The 18,303-nt window shown below is 43.4% G+C and overlaps 1 protein-coding gene across 3 annotated transcripts in view; it reads left to right on the top strand.

Moving 5' to 3' along the window:
* LOC142587779 (tubulin-specific chaperone E-like) overlaps nt 1-18,098 on the top strand; it is a 33,002-nt gene extending 14,904 nt beyond the window's left edge. For all 3 annotated transcript variants that reach the window (XM_075699029.1, XM_075699031.1, XM_075699032.1), the window contains exons 7-14: nt 1,609-1,784; nt 3,479-3,608; nt 6,148-6,297; nt 11,091-11,238; nt 11,592-11,654; nt 13,336-13,395; nt 14,469-14,560; nt 15,808-18,098. In XM_075699029.1, coding sequence (XP_075555144.1) covers nt 1,609-1,784; nt 3,479-3,608; nt 6,148-6,297; nt 11,091-11,238; nt 11,592-11,654; nt 13,336-13,395; nt 14,469-14,560; nt 15,808-15,897 — 909 coding nt within the window. In that variant the 3' untranslated portion in view covers nt 15,898-18,098. The remainder of the gene's footprint in view (nt 1-1,608; nt 1,785-3,478; nt 3,609-6,147; nt 6,298-11,090; nt 11,239-11,591; nt 11,655-13,335; nt 13,396-14,468; nt 14,561-15,807) is intronic.
* The last annotated feature ends 205 nt before the right edge of the window (nt 18,099-18,303 follow it).

Raw genomic sequence — 18,303 nt, 5'->3', positions numbered from 1 at the left:
CCAATCAGAGTGGCACTACTTCCCTGGTGTTTCAGCCGCCTTAGGCTATGTGATGTTTGGTGGCCATACGACGTCAGTAACTTGAGCTGTCTGATTGGCTGCCCAAGGCACGACGTCTTGCATAATTTTTCCAACTTTATGGGGAACAAATGTTGTTCGTAATAGCTGGAATGCTGGTTAATTTGTTTCTATGAAAAAGAAAGTGACAGAAAGAGAATGCACAAGGAGAATTTCTCACTATAGTCAAGCACTCGGCACGGAGCAAATGTCGTCTGCTTGTGTTACAACATGCTCCGTGTTGACACGAGCTGTGTGGTCTGTGTTGGTCTCGATCTGTGTTGAAAACGTAGCGATTGGCAACACGTCAAGCTGTGACATCATGTCCCTCTGCAAGGCAACATGCGAGTGGAGTGACTGCAGTGCTGGTTGTTAGCATCCGATTGGCACCAGCACTTACGCGTTTGCGGCCGTCACTTCAAGCCGAAGGATTACTAGCACAACATAGTTTAGCTTGTCCGGTATTCGGGTAAACGCAAGCGTAAGCCTGGGTGTTTTACGGGAGGAGCAAAGGCGCAGACATGTGTGACCTGCACAGTGCAGCCACCCGGTGGCACATAGCTCAACCAAACACAGAGCTAATATAGCAGTAACCCAAGTGTATTCTACTTCGCTGCTGGTGTAAACTTTTGGAAGGAGCGTAATCATGAACACATTGTTTTCCTAAATGTTTGAAATGTTTTGCACCTTATTACAGAAATATTAACTTTGTAGTTGGCCTGGTAAGCTCTCTGCCACCAGGCGGCTGGACCATGCAGACCAATCAGGCCACTCACGCATGTCTACACTAAAGCTCCTTCATCACATCAATAGTTGTATGAAGGTGCTTTAGTTTACGCCTCCACCCATCCGTCAAAATGCCCAACTTGCCTTTTGTTACCAGAATAGCACACATGCTCTGCGCTGCAACCGAATGCTTGCAATGTGCGCTGATTTGATAGCTCTCTCTTAGTATCGACGGCCTGGCGGAGAGGTTGTGGAGGCTTTACGCACTGGCTCTAAGACAACCGGAAGCAGAGAGCACGACGTCACATCATGACGCAGAGCCTAGTGAAGGCAGAGCTTAGCCCCTATCACTCGGTGAATGAGTTGAGGAGAAAAGGCGTGACTAGGGAGGACGGTAACCTTTAATTGTCCGTAGCTTTCTTAATGTGAGACGCTTTACTTAAGTTGTGGCTTGAATGTTCTACTGTAGCTGTGCCCTACGCATCTACAGAATTTGTCCGAACTGTTTCAGGGACCCTTTAACTCGAGGGCGCATTAGGCTCAGTTAAATACTGTCGACGGAAGGAGTGTGGTGCGTTTGGATATTTTTATGCTTCTAATTCAGCTCGCTAGATAATTAGATAAATTCTGTTGATGCTGTCAAGATTGAAACAATGCGAGTCAACTGTACTAGCGTTCTTGACCCTGAAGAAGCTGATTGCTAAAAGCCACACATATGTCTGTGCAGTGTCACTTTAAATGAATTTCACTGGCTCTTCTTTTTCTTTTTGAAGGTTGTGGGAGCAGTAGAATGTCATAGTTGGAAACGTCCTTTTCCTGCTGCAGGCCCTGCAGTGTGCAGAGATGTGGCCCTGGGTCAGGAACTTGGTTCTGTCGCTGAACGGCATCAGTGTTCTGCGGCCCCCACCCGAGACGCTGTTTCAGCAGCTCGAATGCCTCTCACTACAGGACAACCCTCTCTCCTCCTGGGAGACTGTCTGCCATCTGGGACACTTGCCAAGGTGAGCTATTGTGCCTGTTTGAATTCCACACCTTGCACTTGAATGGCCATTAAGCCTGGGTCAAGTCATTGCTGTTCCAGGTTTACTGCTGCTTGCGTGCTCCATTTAAAGGTAATTATTCAATAAATGGGGCCGTGATGCCCAATTTTTGAGCTTGAGTTATGGATTGCACGCAGGCCCTTAGCCAGGAATTATTTCGGAGTTTTAGATAGACCCGCGCTCTTTTGTTGGCTGTAACTGTCCCATCGACTTTCTGAGTTTTTTCACCTTACTGCATTCATTTTCGCTAGGTTTCCCAAAACACAGATGATTTTTCTCCGCTTCTCAGTGTGCAGTGCGTTTGTGCGTGTATATAATTAAGGAACACGTACTGGGGCAGTCTCTTATACGAGACACGCTTGGCGTGCAAAACGAGGGCTCGAGCCACCGCATCGTCAGAAACGGCTCTGAATGACAGCCAGTATGCTTGTTAGGCATCTCAGTGCTAATACTGTGCCTGGAGATAGCACTTGCATGCCAGTATAATTAAGAAACTCATGCTATGTCCCATAACAGTAACCCCTTTTCATTCTTGGTATGCCTCACCACATAACAAGGCTGTATTGCGGCAAAACTGATTAAGCAAGTTTGAATTAATCGGAGAAGGAACTTTTGAGATCGAAATAACGGAAGTTAGGGACCATATAAATATATGGGCGCTGACTGGGACCTTCAGTTGGGATCGAATTAACTGCAAAATTGAATTAACCAGAGTCAAATTGACGGAATTCTACTGTGATGTTTGTTCTCCAAGTTATGGCGCTGAAGACTTGTAGATATACGTAATTTTAAGTGCTTATTTTAAATGTGAAATCCATATTTGTTATCTGATTCAGTTGTAATATTATTCATGTTTTCTTTACTTAATTTTGTGAAAAAGCTTTCAAAAAATCATTTCCTCAGATTTTGCTAAATTGGGGTATCAATGACTAGAGAGAGAGAGATAGCACTTTATTTACAGTGCACTCAAAGAATAGTTCCAGAGACTTGAGTTAACACTACCAGTTTAGTGCCAACTTTGAAGTCTCGCTACTCTTGTTCTAAAGTAGACAGAGAAATAAGGTTAGATCTTATTGGATTTTTTGAATCATGCACTAGCCATTGATACCCTGTTTAGCAAAATCTGATAAAATGCTTTTCTGCACGTTTTTCCAGAAAACTGAGTAAAGTAAGCTTGCATAAAATTAGTACCAAGTGAGATAAACCAAAATGTGGCCTATATTCTTAATAAGCATATAAACTTCATACATATACATGCTTTCAACACCACAATTTGGAGAATAAAGATTTAAAAGAAAATTTAATCTATGACCCAACTGTGGCCCCCATAAGCCAGACAAGTTGGTCTTATTATTCCTGTTTGCTGTTTGGTGTGGTTTAATGGAAGATAATGGTGTTGATTAGTAGAACTCTACTGCACTAATACTGTAAGAATCTGCACTGCCCAGATTGGCTTTTCTTATCACTCTTGTATCAGCAGATACTCTTGTATCAGCAGAAACTACACACATCTTGGGATATTTCTTACTTATTAGATGCAGATTACCAAATTTCTTGAGCTGTGAAACCTGTGTGCTAGCTGCTTCAGAATTTGTTGCTTTGTGTTGCAAGCAGTAGAGTTGAAGCGTTCTACTACTTTGCTCTCCTGTGCTCAGGTTAAAAAGCCTGTCACTGGCTGACTGCGACCTGACAAGCATCTCATTCCCGGATACACCGCCAGGCCAGAAAACCCCATTGTTCGCCAACCTGGTGTCGCTGAACCTTCACAACAACCGTCTTGAAGAGGTGGGCAGAAAATTGCCGTTGTTGGCGTTCTGCCTTTTATTTAAGCGACCCTGTAGGTGCACCCGAGAAAGCTCGGTGGGCGTCGCGAATAGGTGGTTTCCAAATCCGTGCCCCAGTGGTGGCGCCCTCTGGATAAAAAGTGTGGATCTTAAAGGCTATGATTTTGCATGTGGCAGAAAAGATAATGGGAGCCGGAAACACGTCATTGGCATCAAGATTCATACGCCACCTACAGCACCATCATAGTGGGCTGATTCAGTGCACTTAGTGCAGTGGATTTGACGCTGATCTGCGGTACTACGATCGCTGGTTAAAAACGCAATGTGCGATTTGCATTCACACAGTATTGGGAGCCTTGCGAAAAAACAAACAAAAACAATGACATGTATTGTAGCAGTTTTAATTATTATCTATCACGACAGCTGTGCAGAAAGTGCTGTAACTAAGTAAACTCTGCCATCAACACAGCGAGCACATGGCTCACCAACATCTGTGCCTCACGGAAGCTGTTTTAGCCATAGAGACGACGCCTTCAAGAAAGTTGAGCAGGCTTGGCAACCATGGTATGTCAAGTTTCGCTGCACAAAATGAACGCCCTGCTGCCATTGGGCACTGCAGTTGTGTGTCGTGGGTGAGCAAAATGTGGTGTCCAGAGCCCCGAAAACTGGGCGAGGGTGACTTAGTTTGGAGGTATTTCGAAGTTTTTGCAACCGATGTCTTGAGTTTGTCCGCGTTAATTATCATCACTCCTTTTGCTCTTACTTCTTTGATATGCTGAGAATAAATCTATAGCTAGAATGGTAGCCTCGGGCAAAGTTTTGCATGGTCCTCGCGATCGGGGCTTGTCGCAAACATCCTAATGCCTTTCACACAGTGAATTGTATAAATCCAAGAATAAAGACCTCATAGGGAACACGAGGCAGAACAGGTACAGAGTGCTTATGTGCAAGTAGACACACAGTGGAATTTAATGAATTAGGCAGCGAGGCAACACGTACAGCCTGATTGAAAAATTTAGGATGCGATTCGGGCTCAAAGTGATAGTATATAGAAACCCGGTGAGAAATGTGAGGTATTTGTGGATATGTTAGATATTAGTGAGTGAAGAATTGAAAATATTGAACAGCAAAACTGCCTTTCAAAGTCATGACTGTTAGCTACCACTGGGGTTTCTGTATTTCTATGTTCAGCCATGCCAGAATAGTTAAGCTGACAAGCTTAACAGTCACCACACCTGAATTAAACCAGTCTGCTAAGGTCTCTGTTGGGATGGGTTGTCCATCTGAACAAAGGGAAACAAATTTCGTCACAAAGTGCTCCTGCAACAAGGGCGAACACAGTGAAAAAGCAGTAATATTGTCTATGTACGTGTGGCTGGTGTAAAATGAAAAGCTTTAAAACGCCTCTGCGCGCTTTCAAGATGTGAGAATGGCAGAACTGTGTAAGGAAAGAATATTCTACCTCATGGATTGCAGACGTGATAGCTTTGACCCATAGGACACCATACCTATTTCACGATACATCGACTAATTTTTGAGACATTCAAGGTTAGTAACAGATGGAGGCTCAGTACAGAAACATTATGAACAATGAAGATGTAACCTAGATTTAAATTGACAAGAGTAACAATAAGTTCAGAAACTCATTGAAAAAGGTAAGATACTTGTGAGTGGAGAATCAAAAATATAAACAGAAAATTGACTATGAAAAATAACTGTGAGCATATCATAACGAGACTAAAGTCAGACACGACCACACAGTTAAAAGCATTGTCAAGTAGTTATGCAAGGACATTTATATACAGAAAATTGCTAACAAGTATGTCATAATCAATGTAATGTGATGAAGCAATTAGGCTAACCTTTATTGGGCCCGAGAGACTCGGCGAAGGCCCCTGGCGCAGCCCATGACGATGTTGATGAGTATATCCAGGCAATGAAGAATGATGATGATGGTAATATACAGATGAGGAAAAAATACAATAAATGTCAACACTGCATATAAATTTTGTGCGCTGAACTTTGCATTGCACATTGTCGATTAAACTGTACTACATTTCGGCCATCAGGTCCAACGTTGTGGAAGCCACGCAAGAAGTTCAGTCATAAAAGTTTGCCCCTTCTGTTCATGCTTCACTGCACGCCAACAGCATTTGCTTGCATGAGTGTGCACATCAGGCTGCCGTGATGGGATGCAAATATAAAAACCTAAAAAGAAAGAAAAGCAACAAAGAACAAATTTGTCTAAAACAACGCATTAGTAGCTGTATACCACAGTTTATTTGTTTCTAAGGTTTAAAACTTTCTTCATTCGCTACTGAGGGTATATAACGAACAGTTTCGCACAATTGTGATCAAGAACATCGGAACTATTTCTAAGTGTGGATGCAGCCACTGCAAGAAGTCTCTTTGACGTTCACAGCGTTGCACCTGGTGGCTGAAATGGAGCGTAGTATGATGGCTGCAGTTAAGCCCAACGATGATGCAGTCAGAAGTAATGCATGACAAACGCCATGCCACCAATGTTCTCATTGTTGCAGTGGGTCAGCATAGCCGAGCTGAACAAGCTTGCGTGCCTGGAGGATCTGTTCGTGAAAGGGAACCCTGTGACAGTCCGTGAGAGGCGGCACATCTCGCGGTGCCTCCTGGTGTCCCACCTGGGAAAACTGCAGCTCCTCGACAGGATGCTGGTCAGTATTGGAGGCCAGCACGGGCCATCCAAAAGGGTCACTAAAATGCACGTTTGCCCATGTTTTCATTGAACAAGCAAGCACACCTGTCCTGTTATGGTAATGTGGAGTAAATGCAGTTGATCCTTGATATTACAAACATGAATATAACAGATTATTGGATATAACGTAGTAAATATAAAATTATTCTCACTGGTGTATTACTTTTCACAGATTAGTGACGATGAAGAAACTGACAGTTCCAAAAACTATGAATCTAACTCTTTAGTGCGCTAACTTGGGCCCAGAAAAGTAACACTTGAAGTGCAGCAACAGCTTCGAGAGCAGTCATTGGTCATTGAAATCTGACCTACTAGTCAAGTGCACTGGCTATTTATACATGATGCATCGCCCATTCCAGCGTGATCGCTGGTGTTCATGTATGGTGCTCATTACCGTCAACTTCACCCTTACTATGTAATACTTTGTGATTTGTTACCATGGATGTTTTCTTTCCTTTATTTTTTTTTGCATCCTCTCCTGCTTGGACTATTGTCTGCAGTATTGTACCAAATAAAAATAAATAAAATGTTCGGCAATGTATGCCACTACTTGCGTCACATGCGCATTCTGGTTGCATAAGACTCACTGTAAAATTGGCAACAACATTCTGGAAATTTTGGACACATGTAGATGTGTCCCACGCTGTGCAATAACTTCATAACAGTGTTTAAAAGGAGAAAAGGGGCACCAGTAAAATATAAACACTGTAAGCATATCATATCCTTATGAAGAATATTGGATATAATGAAGGCTTTTTCATGTCTGATGCCACTTTCTTAAAACGAGGTGTGACTTTATTACCATATGAACTCATGTATAGACCATAACACCAAACTTGGATTGAAAGTTTGTTTTTTTTTTAATTCAGCGACGATTACAATACTCCCTAATGCGAAATTTGAGCGCAGCTCTATATGTGTTTTCATTTTACGATATATTGGCTGGCGCAGACCACTGGCTCGTGCAGCAGGTTGCAAACGGAGCGAAGTAAGGCGCGACTGCCTCGCTAATTGAGAGATCACGAGAGGCAGCTCATGGGTGACGCGTAGGCACGATTCAGAGCAACCGCCGCAGACAGACCTCCCACACGATGTGCGCTACTCTGGCGCCATCTCATAGCCATCGTCGCCGCACTACGCTTTTCTTCTAATGCTTTCACCATACCCTCCTCCTCTGCTTTCCTTGCGTCTTTCATCCCCCGCTGTGCTCCACATTTGCTCTTTCATCCTTCACTGCGCTCGTTTGCTTGGTTACACTGACGCCGATGCACACTGCAGAAGCGGGCATCTAAGAGCTGTGCTCTAAAAGGCTTTTACTTTTCACCTGCCTATAAACTGCAGTCCCACCTTTTAGAGGAGCCATGATGGTATGGTGGCATATTTTGTACTTGCCGGATTTGCCTGTTTCAGCTTACAGTAGTGTATAACAAATGGGGGGGGGGGGGGGGGGCTGATTTTTCAGATTCACGAGATTACAGCCAGCATCCGATTTTTCGGACTCGGTAGGGGCTGCAAAACGTCAGAAAAAGTTGAGCGCACCAAAAAAATGAATGCGTGCCTTTTACTGTCCCCAAGGGCTCAAATCACCACAGGCATGTTTCGACACAGCTCTGAAGGCCTATCAGTGCACTTATTAGGCGTGTCGGTACTCATATTCTGATAGGTACTCATATTGCATGTATAATTAAGCAATACATACTGTGTCCTATGACAGTGGCTCCTTCCTGCTCTTGTTGTGCTTCACCGCAACACAGTGCATATGTTTAACCGTGTATGTTTTAACATATGTTTAACTGCATAACATCGCTGTATTGCGGTGAAGTTTACTTTCGGGAATCGGCATTATGCAAAGTTGACCCTTGCCATACTTTCTGCACTTAAAAGATTCAAAGCAAGTATGACAAAGGCACAGCCAGCACCATTGCTGACAGGGGCAGCAGCAGGAAGCCTGGTAGCGAACGTTGAAGCAGCTAGGTCAAGCGTTGCCATGGTGACTACGGCTGCTAGCGGATCAGTGTGTGAGAGCACGGGTTCGATGCTGTAAGATAATAAAAATGGCAGTGGTGGTGGCTTCAGTTATTGACATATTGGACCTGTGGTCATGGCAGAAAGTCAGGAAAATCAGACGACAAAGTGTTTCACCGTCCAGAATTTCAGATGCCCTTATATATTAGCTCTATGGGGGACATAGCGGTAGCATGAAGGCATCCAAAATATTGGGAATGTCCGGAAAATCAGTTGTTGATCGTATTTGGGTTTTCTCATGGCACCACACTTTCCGTAGATATTTTAGACAAAATACACGTATGCTAAGTGTCAAATGCAGCATAGACCGGTTAAAGTCGCCAGGATGGCAAATATCTGCAAAGCGGTACCGCACTATAAACAAAACAACAGTGTTCAAATTTCTCGAACTGATCTGCGTATATACTGTGTCGAAAACATAGCCACCACGGGCCAAGTTGCCACCATTCAAACGTTACCCATACGCTCTCTTTCATAATTAAGGTGGTTTCTCAACTTTCAACGTGCCGAACAGCCACTGCAATGTATTTCATAGACTTGGCACCAAACCAAAACTTGGTCGCCGATGAGGCGTACTGGTTAGGCCTAGCCGGTGGGGGTGTCGCGTGGCATGCCATTGTGGGAAGCTTGCCCTTGGCATTTTTGTACCAGTAGACAATTACATAGAGATTACACATTTGGTCATGCTTACGGTCCGAAGTGACAGCAGCATGTGCGAAGCGTAGTTTGGTTTCCCGGTCGATAAGCCGCGTCAACTACTGCACACGCCTATGAAGTCTGTATGTGCGCGCACCGGTAGGAATGGCGGAAGTGTATGTTCCAAACTAAACTTTATGGAACACTGCTTAAACTGACAGCAGTCAAGGTCGCACACACTATATCTGCACATCACGACGACGCGCAATGCGACGGGTGCACAGAAGCTGCAGCCGTGCTCAGTGCAGAGCAGATGGTAAGCAGCTGAGCAGAAAGCTTCTTCGTCGCCTAGGCAACCACCGAGTGCCCACATCGCAGTGCCGCCGCGTTTCTTCTTCCTTTTTCCATTAATTTATTCGCTCGCTCCTCGTCTCATGCTCTTCCTCGTCCCCCTCCTCATCTCTTTCGTTGCTCTCCCCTCCCACCAGCTGGTGCACCTTGTTGAGAAGCATGCTCGCTGCCACGCTAGTTGGCGGTATTTTCCCACAGAAGCTGGATTATAACTGGTAATTTGACTTATTCAGCTGCAGTGTAAGCAGTACGCACATACATGTAATTCTGTTGTAGGGTAAACAGGAGTCCGAAAAGGCCGCGTTGTAGCCAGTTCTGCGCTATGAATGGGTACACTATAATTGGTCTAAGCTGTATAGCTGTAGTAAATGACAGAATTAGGTTTATTTCTTGTGTTAGGGCGACTCTTTTGGTTTTTGAAGTTTCTCGGTGCCATATTGCAGAAGTCAAGTTTATACAGGGTGTCCCAGCTAATTTTAGCGAGAGTTTAAAAATATGCCTATGCACACTAAGAGGACGTGACCGAATGCATGTTGCTGACTATTGTATGGAGTAAGTCGCACTATTTTTTGTATTCTGCTTAATTGCATAATTAGTCAAGATTAATTGACCAACTTCTGAAACAACGAGGTTAGACAAAAATTCCAATTAGAAAGTTGTAGCGCATGTTGCAAAACATCTGGTTAAACAGTTCCCAACTTTCTATCTATTAAGCATTAGTGTTTTCCCGCGAACTGCAGATGCCCATGAAAAAAAAAAAAATCACGTGACATGTCCGCTTGTGCGCCGTGATTTTAGAGCTCCCAAGTGCTCTGCATACAAACGAACATAGCATCTAGCCGGGCGCGCTGCCGCTGCGTCTGCTTATTGCTATCATGAACCGCCGTGATGGAAGCACAACAGTGGCATAAATTGCACAGCAAACTCCTGTGTCACTGCCCTGTTGCCTCTTCAGCAGCAGCGCGTCATGCTAGATGCTATGTTCGTTTGCACACGGACAGTTTAGGAGCGCTGCAATCACGGCGCGCAAGCGGACATGTCACATTGTACTTTTTTGCTATTTCGCGGGCATCCGCAGTAAGCTGAAAAACACTAATAATTAATAAAGTTAGAAACTGTTTAATCGGATGTTTTGCGAAGTGCTCTAAAACTGTCTAATTTGAATTTTTTTTGCCTAACTTCGTTGCTTTGGAAGTTGGTTAATTAATCTTTGCTAATCATGCAATTAGGCAGAATAAAAAAATGGTGCAACTTACTCCGTATAATAGTCAGCAACATGAATTTGGTCGTGTCGTCTTAAAGTGCATTGGTATACTTTTAAACTCTGGCTAAAGTTAGCTGGGACACCCTGTATAATGGCTTGTCTACTACAGTACCAAGATCTTGAAAACTTTTAATGGTGTCGTGCGTGAGGTAAGCAAGCCAGAGGTTTTATGACAGTGTGAAAACCAGCTGCCACCGTATTACATGGCCAGTTTTGTCAGCAATCTATAGAGATATAGCCGGAGATTGTCCACATGCTTGGCTGGTGGTAGCTTATGGAAAATGAAATGCCACCACCCTGAAAGTCTTCAGTTGCGACCTTCAAGATTTTTAGTGCCTCCTTACCACTTTATTTTTTTTAAATTTTTGTTACATGGTAAGTCCATGCTGAATTTCTTTGTGCCTGCATATTCAGCCAATGAGTCAGTCTGGCTAAAGGGTGGCTGCCATTGCATTAGTCCATCCGATACTGTCCAGGTCACCAGAGATGAAAGGCGCGAAGCTGGCATCTACTACGTAAACCGGTTCTTCCCATTGTGGGTCCAGTGTGGTGGAACTGCAGAAGGGGGCACACCTTCTCCAGAGTTCCTCCGTGAACACCCTAGGTTCCTCAGCCTTCTCAAAAGTGAGTCCTTCCTCTTTCTAGTCTGTAGTGCTGAACCAAGGATTTCGGTAGACCAAAACCTGTCAAATTGAGGTTTAACTGGGACAAATGATTTCTTTAAGCATTAAAAAGTGTTATCCCTGCAGGCATATTGGCCTCTTTAGCATGACCATAGCTCATGTTGTTTATCCTGACCATGATTTGAAAGGTAATATTTGTAATCTGTAACCATGATTTGAAAGGTAATATTTGTAATCTGTAACCATGATTCAGTAGGTGTGAGCTACTATACTGCTATTTATTGAGCTGTAATTTTAACTGATCTGACTTGTATCATCGTTTACTTTTTGTTATTCTTTCTTTCTTCATTTCAGCCTATGGAGCACCAGAAACCGTGCCAGATGGCAAGACGGCCTCATTTAACAAGAGGGTCATCAGTATCCTTTCCATCCAAGTTATTTGTGTCACTTGCCATATCACAACTGCTACAGTCTGAAATTCTCTCGTAGGCTCCCAAGCATTTCCTTTTTTCTATTATATTTAAGTTTAAAGGAGTGAATATTTGAAATCTCAGATATGAATGGAATAGTCCTTGTTATTTGGTATGTATTCAATTTGAGTATTCACTATGGTATTTGAAGCTTTCAAATACAGTATAACCTTGTTCATACGTTTTGGAAAAAAACATGAGAAAAGAATGTACTAACCGGGAAAATGTACGATCCGAAGTAACTAAAAAATTTGACAGACTCAACTATTGTTCACATCTACATCTACAACAAAAAACAAAACAAAAAGAATGCATGTATGGCAGCATCCTTCCTATGCGCATCCCTGTGAGCACTAAATGAGCGAGAAACAAGCGGTCGCCCTTTGAGCGAATAGTAATGAGACAGCCATCAGTTTTGCAAGCGCAAGAAGCCGAAACTGGCTGGGCAACACAACCCAAACCGCCGGTCGCACGCCAATGTGCGAGCGGTAGTAAATAGACGCGTGGGAGCAAACTAGTGCTAAAACACACCATGCAATGAAAACCGAGAGAGGGAGACGCGCTAAAAAAATTCCCTGTATTCCCACATAGTGGCAGCACATGACAGGAAAGAAAAAATTTGGAAATGGCGTGCTTTTTGAATGTACAGATGGTGCCGTAAATATACGGCCTCGACCATTTTGGACGTGATCGCGGCGCCGTATATTTACATCATTGACCCTCTAAGGGTTAAAGATGTCTAGCCTTTAGGCAGCTTATACAACTTTGCTTTTGCAATGTAGGCGAGGCGGTTTATCATTAGGACAATCATGCCATGTTGTTGCCATTTTCTCTGAAACAATGTATGGTGCATGGTAGTATTATTACACATTTGTTTGCTGTTCCTGCATTCCATTACCATCATTGTCATGGTGTACCACGTGTGATCACGTTTCAGTTGTTTTTTTATTTGTAAGCTCCTCAGTTGAGCAGAAGTTGTGAACAGCAGTATATCTACTAGATAACATAATTCTTCTTTTTACCAAGTAGGCTCCACATAACCTTTATAATACACTATAGAAATTAGAAAGTATGTATGTACATACACGAGACTTGATTCAGTGTTCAAAAGTTGTTTTTCTGGAATATTCGTATTTGATTTCATTAGGAATGCTCATTTTTTGAACACCCCTAGCTTAATTCTTGCAATGCCATTTTGCAGTTGGAGATAATGTAGTAAGCTGCATTGCAGAACATTAAAGCGCGTCTTAATGCGTCACACTTCGTACTTGGCACGCTGGCTCACTGACGTAGGCTTTATGCTTCTGAGCTAGAGATCACGTGTTCCATTGGGAGGCGGAATGCACATACACCTGTGCATTTAGATTTCAGCATGGATTAAGGAACCGCGAGAGGTTGGAACCAACCCAGAGCCTTTCATAATGAGAATTTTTGTAACAGCCCAGGTGTCACCTGGAAACATTACTTGCTGTCCGTCAATCAGCCGATTTTGTGCTTAACATGATGCTTATGGACTGCACTTGCTTAGAGGCTGTCTAGTAATGGATCTGCGGTGGTCCCCTTGTTCTACCTGTTACCTCAAACTTATCAACTCGTGATGTGCTCCTTGACAAAAGTGCTCCCTCCAGCTGTTGAAATTCATGCTCCACAGGAACCCGACCGAGGGCCAATCAGGAAGCGCCTACCGTGTAAGTACTGAGAGCCATCTGAACAAGTGCGACCATGATTGCCCTCCAGTTTCAATTTAAGAATCAGATTTTGAAGGTTAGCTAGCACTACTTTAAGAAAATTTGTTGCTGGGCTTGTTGGTTCATACTTCAGAAGGTTCAGAAGCGCTTGTCCTGTGCTTCTGTGTCTTATCTTCTGTCCCATCTTGGAATTGCGCTTACCAGTGTTCAGTTGTCAACACTACTCATGTGTTGTTGCTTTCCTAGTAAACAAATTACAGCACAGCCCCGCGTGCGACGTCATTGCTACAGAAGCTGTAAGTTGCAGTAGGTTTGAACCGCAGTGTGACGATATGAGATTTTCATCGTTAGTCCTTAGTCATGGATATCACCTGTGGGCTGTCATTGATGTCTGAAAAGGTACTAATGCAGCATAAAACTGTCTCTGTGGAACAACATACATGATGCGTGCAAGCAGGGTAGATCATTTTAGTTCCAGGTATAGGCACTTGTAGCAAATCAAAGCACTGTTCTCTAGCAAATTCCTACATTTTCTATAGCAAAAGTTTATGGTAACACCCATGTGTCAGCGACTTTCATTGTTGGTGTGAGAGCATTTGCACAAAGACTCATACGAATAATCATCATGGGCATTGGCATCATCATGTGGTGTTAGTGCTTCAAAACATGTGTTGTGTTTATCAGGTGACATTGTGACACAATCTGTTGACTTCACTGCCAAGATGTGGCAATATACGCTCCAATTTCCTTTGCAATGCTCAATTTGGCTACCATTGCTAGACAAGGGCCTAACCCTGTGCTGAAGGCTCCCATCTTTAAGCTACAGTGTATTTGAGCGAACGGGCGCAACTGCATTATCTATAGTTAGTTGACATTGTAATTGCAACATCAATTTCCTTATTTTATCTTACAAGTTGCCAGAAAGCTCTCCTATAGCATTAGATTTTGTTTTTGCAAGTGTATGTTCATAGCGTGTTTACAAACGCTGCACAACTTGCACCTTTGCAAGCATGCATGTTTGTAAGCACTTTCTTCGATCTGCAAGTGAATGTTTTTCCTCGATTTTGGTGTAGTGTCCATGTCAGTGGAGAAACTGAAAGCCCTGGTGATGCAGCTCTTCCCTCGGAAAGGAAGCCGCTTCTGCCTTTCTCTGGCAAGTCTTGAGGCGAGTAGTGTGGTGGGATATGTTGCACGCTGTTTCTCAGGACAGAGAATCTATGTCTATCCTTTCCAATTACTTCCTTCGTGTCAGAGGCAGTATTAAGTGGCTCATATTCTTGTGGAATTCGTCATGCAGAAGCGACAAGCGTATGAAAGGAAGAAACACGTGGACATTTCTGTTTCAAGGAAGTCGCAGATAAGCGGGCGAATTGTGAAGGAATAAAAGGGCAGAATGTATATAACAAACAGCAGATGTATTCCAGCATGCATAGAAGAGATATCGTAAACAGTCAGTGGTTGGAACGCTGCTACAATTTATTTATTCAAACTACCTTACAAGCCTGAAAAGGGCATCTTCTGCTACATTTTGGTAAAGCTGCTACATCCATGTTACAAGTGAAAGAAGGTGCTTCTTTAGGACTAGCCGTGTAAAGCCATGACGAAGAGGATTTGTGGTCAATGCCAGGTGGCGAGCGCCAACACCTTATGTATATGGTGCCATTGCATCTCCTGCCATTCATAAAGCTAAATGAGCTAAAGGGTCACTGAGCTAATCCTGACTAGCTTTAAGTTTCAAACTCAAGTCAAGGACTTCACTGACTGAAAGCTAGTCAGGTGTTCAAGAATTTTTTATTCTCTGTCAAACGGTGCCAGTGATGGGTGGCTAATACAGGTGTTGTTTTTGATATGATTCAGTTATATTACGTGTGAGTAGATTTTTTTAGTGAACTCTCGTCGCTTGTGCCTGCTTAATTCTAAAGAAAATTTATTTGTGCCTACTCACCCATCTTTCCATTCTACAGTTGTATTAACTGACCACAATTTAATGAAGCACCGAAGTTTTCATGTCTCGCCATGAGGGATGGATGGCGAGACTGTTCCTCTCACTGAGGCTTACATTTTTTGGTCCCTCGTATCCACAAACGTGTAGTTGTGATTTACCCTGGGCAAAACGGGCCAGTTCTGCATTCTAACACAGTAGTAAACAAGACCAGCTGGAAATGTGCCACCATATGCAAACTTTTTTGTATGGACAAATCAAATGGTTGCTCTGCTGGAAGAGCTGTTTACATGTCTCCCCAACTTTTACGACACTGCACTGTCATGATACCATTGTGGAGCTGGTATCGGCACCGTTCGCTGCATTCTTTGTTTCTGGAGCCAAGTCCTGCATTGCTAATACGTACATCTTTGTCATTGCATGATGTCCTTGCTCGACTACATCTCGGACTTCCTCTTGTTCTTTTCCAGGAAGGAAAGGAGTCGGTGCTAGACAAGGAACGCCGTGACCTCAGCTTCTATGACATCACCGACGGCAGTCGCATCTATGTGCGTTGGTAGGCGTGGATACGCCATGGGTTCAGAGTGGAGTGTTTTGAGCGAAGTGTTGTGATGGGCAAACGGGTACACTTCACAGCCCGTGCTCGTGTCGTGTGGTATAGACCAGCTGCCTTGAACTCACTGTGACAAGTGCACTGTGTTCGATGCTACAGAGCGACCCGCCATCGTCTTTCTGCGTGGTTTAGCCTGCAAAGGCTGATGCGTGTCAAGACGTCATCAGCCACATCTGCCATTTTGTTTGCTGCAGCACTGCAGTTGAAACATTTGCTGTCCATATGTGTGTGTGTGTATGCGTCTGTGCATTGCGAGAGATGTTAGAACAGAAAGGAAACCTTGTAACCTCACTTGCTTTCTTTTTTTATCGTCCGCTTATCCGCTAGTGTACTTGTTTCGTGCAGAGACCTTCTGTGAAGGTTTGCTGCGTTTTCTTCCAGCTAACTTATCAATATCGCTCATCTGTTCTTTGATAGCTTCCTCATATAAGACTAGAGTGCAGCATATATATACACATATACAGGCCTTTTCAAAATGCAATTTCAAGGTATGCATAGGACAGGAAACCTGTAATATGCTTAAACAGGCGATTGATTAATAAGACATCGAAAGTGTCAACGGTATCTGAAATGTCACTGCCTGTATTAAATTGTAACGTTAGAAATTGTGAGGTGGTGCATTTTATTTAGCATAATTTTTCTGGCTGTCTCAGAATTTTGTACACACCCCATTCTTGCAATTTTGTGCAGCCCTTCAGATATAGCTTCCCTAGATTTCTGCAGTAACATGCAGCACTTTCAATACATACCCCTCAATTTGCTTTAGGGTTGGCCCCTTAGCTGTGTGAAATTTATATTGTGCTCAGCTCTTTATGCAAATATTCCTTTTGGCACGCAAATCATTTCAGTATGCTGTGCCATTGTCAGAGGCAACATTGCCATGGCAACAACATGGCAGCATCGCCATGTTGCCTCAGCAGCTTGTAGAACTAGCTGTTGTGATGTCGACACTAGTTTTTAGGTGTATGCATGTGATATGCTGTAGTTTGTAACAGCGTCCATCATAGCCATGTGCACAGCCAGGTTTCGTGCCAAGGGACTGGTTGGCTTGTCAGAAATGGTATTTTTATGATGACAAAAGTGCACATGCTAATTTTATGAAAGTGAACTCTCGTTGCAAAAGGTGCAGGTATATTTTACGGCATGCAACAAACACATTTAATTACAAGTACTTTTTTTCACTTGTTTTAGTGAAGGTGTTTGGGGGGATGGTGTGTTAAAGGGGCCATGCCATAGTTGTGCAACTACTTTCAGTGTATGATTATAACCGAGAGTAGGGAGGCCACACAGAAAAAGACTGGGCTGTCGCCATACAATTCCAAGTTGAAATTTTCAATTTGAAATCTCTGACTTGAAGCCCCTCCCGCCAACAGTGCATATCATTTTGGCACTGATAGTGCGACGGCAGGAAGTTCGCGACCACTGCTGCGTTATCCGCTTTCAACGCAGTCCAAAACCACATCAGATGTCTTGCTCTGCATGCTTCAGCAGCGCAGCGAGGCTGCCGCCATTGATTTGTGCATGCAATTCTTTCACTCTCGCGAAAAAAGCAGCGCAAATCAAACAGTGCTTGCAGAAACTACCTTGGGCTGACCGCCACTGCCGCTGCATGGTGATCACAGCGTATTTCCACCTCCTGCAATTGCTTCCAGCAACTGCAGTATGCAAAAACGTGGTCTGTGATTGGCTTGTGTGACTTTGAGGGAATCTTTGCTGGGAATGAGATTTCGTTTTGTCACCCGTTAGTGTTGTCAGACTGCTGTACAATTCAACTGAGAAAAGAAAAAGTTATATTCATATGCAAATTGTCTGCCACATTGAATGCACTCAAATTTTGCTAGCTTACAAAATTTGAGGGTTTAACCGACAGTTTAACGTGCAATACATAATTCAAGCTGGAGAATTGTTGTTGTGGCCCCTTTAAGCATGTGGGAAACAAGCTGCCTATTGCATTAGAATGTTTGGCAGCAGCCATTAGTGAGAAACATGTTGTGTGCTCTATGAATGCTGATGTTTCCTTACAAGTTGAAAAGCACAAAATCCTGATATGAATAATTATGCCTTATGAAGAGCTCAAGGAACATGCATGGAAATCTTGTGAAATTGCTGTAAATAACAAGCCCAAATAAACTCCATATTCATATTGCACATTTTGTGGAACTGGACATGCAACCACCTTGAATCTACTGAGCATATATTGTGTACGGCTTCTTATCTTCACGATTTTTCGCTGGGTCTATATTTGAATTTCAATTCCCATGGAGTGCCTCCACGAATTGATAATACGAAGAACGTTAGCTTTTTTTGCATTTTCAGCGACAAGAATGCCCCACACAGTGTGTTCTCGGCAATT

Source organism: Dermacentor variabilis, chromosome 7 (genome assembly GCF_050947875.1).
Source record: "Dermacentor variabilis isolate Ectoservices chromosome 7, ASM5094787v1, whole genome shotgun sequence".
Classification (NCBI taxonomy): Eukaryota; Metazoa; Arthropoda; class Arachnida; order Ixodida; family Ixodidae; genus Dermacentor; species Dermacentor variabilis.
The sequence above is the reverse complement of the archived record's forward strand: the minus strand, read 5'-3'. Positions and strand labels throughout refer to the sequence as shown.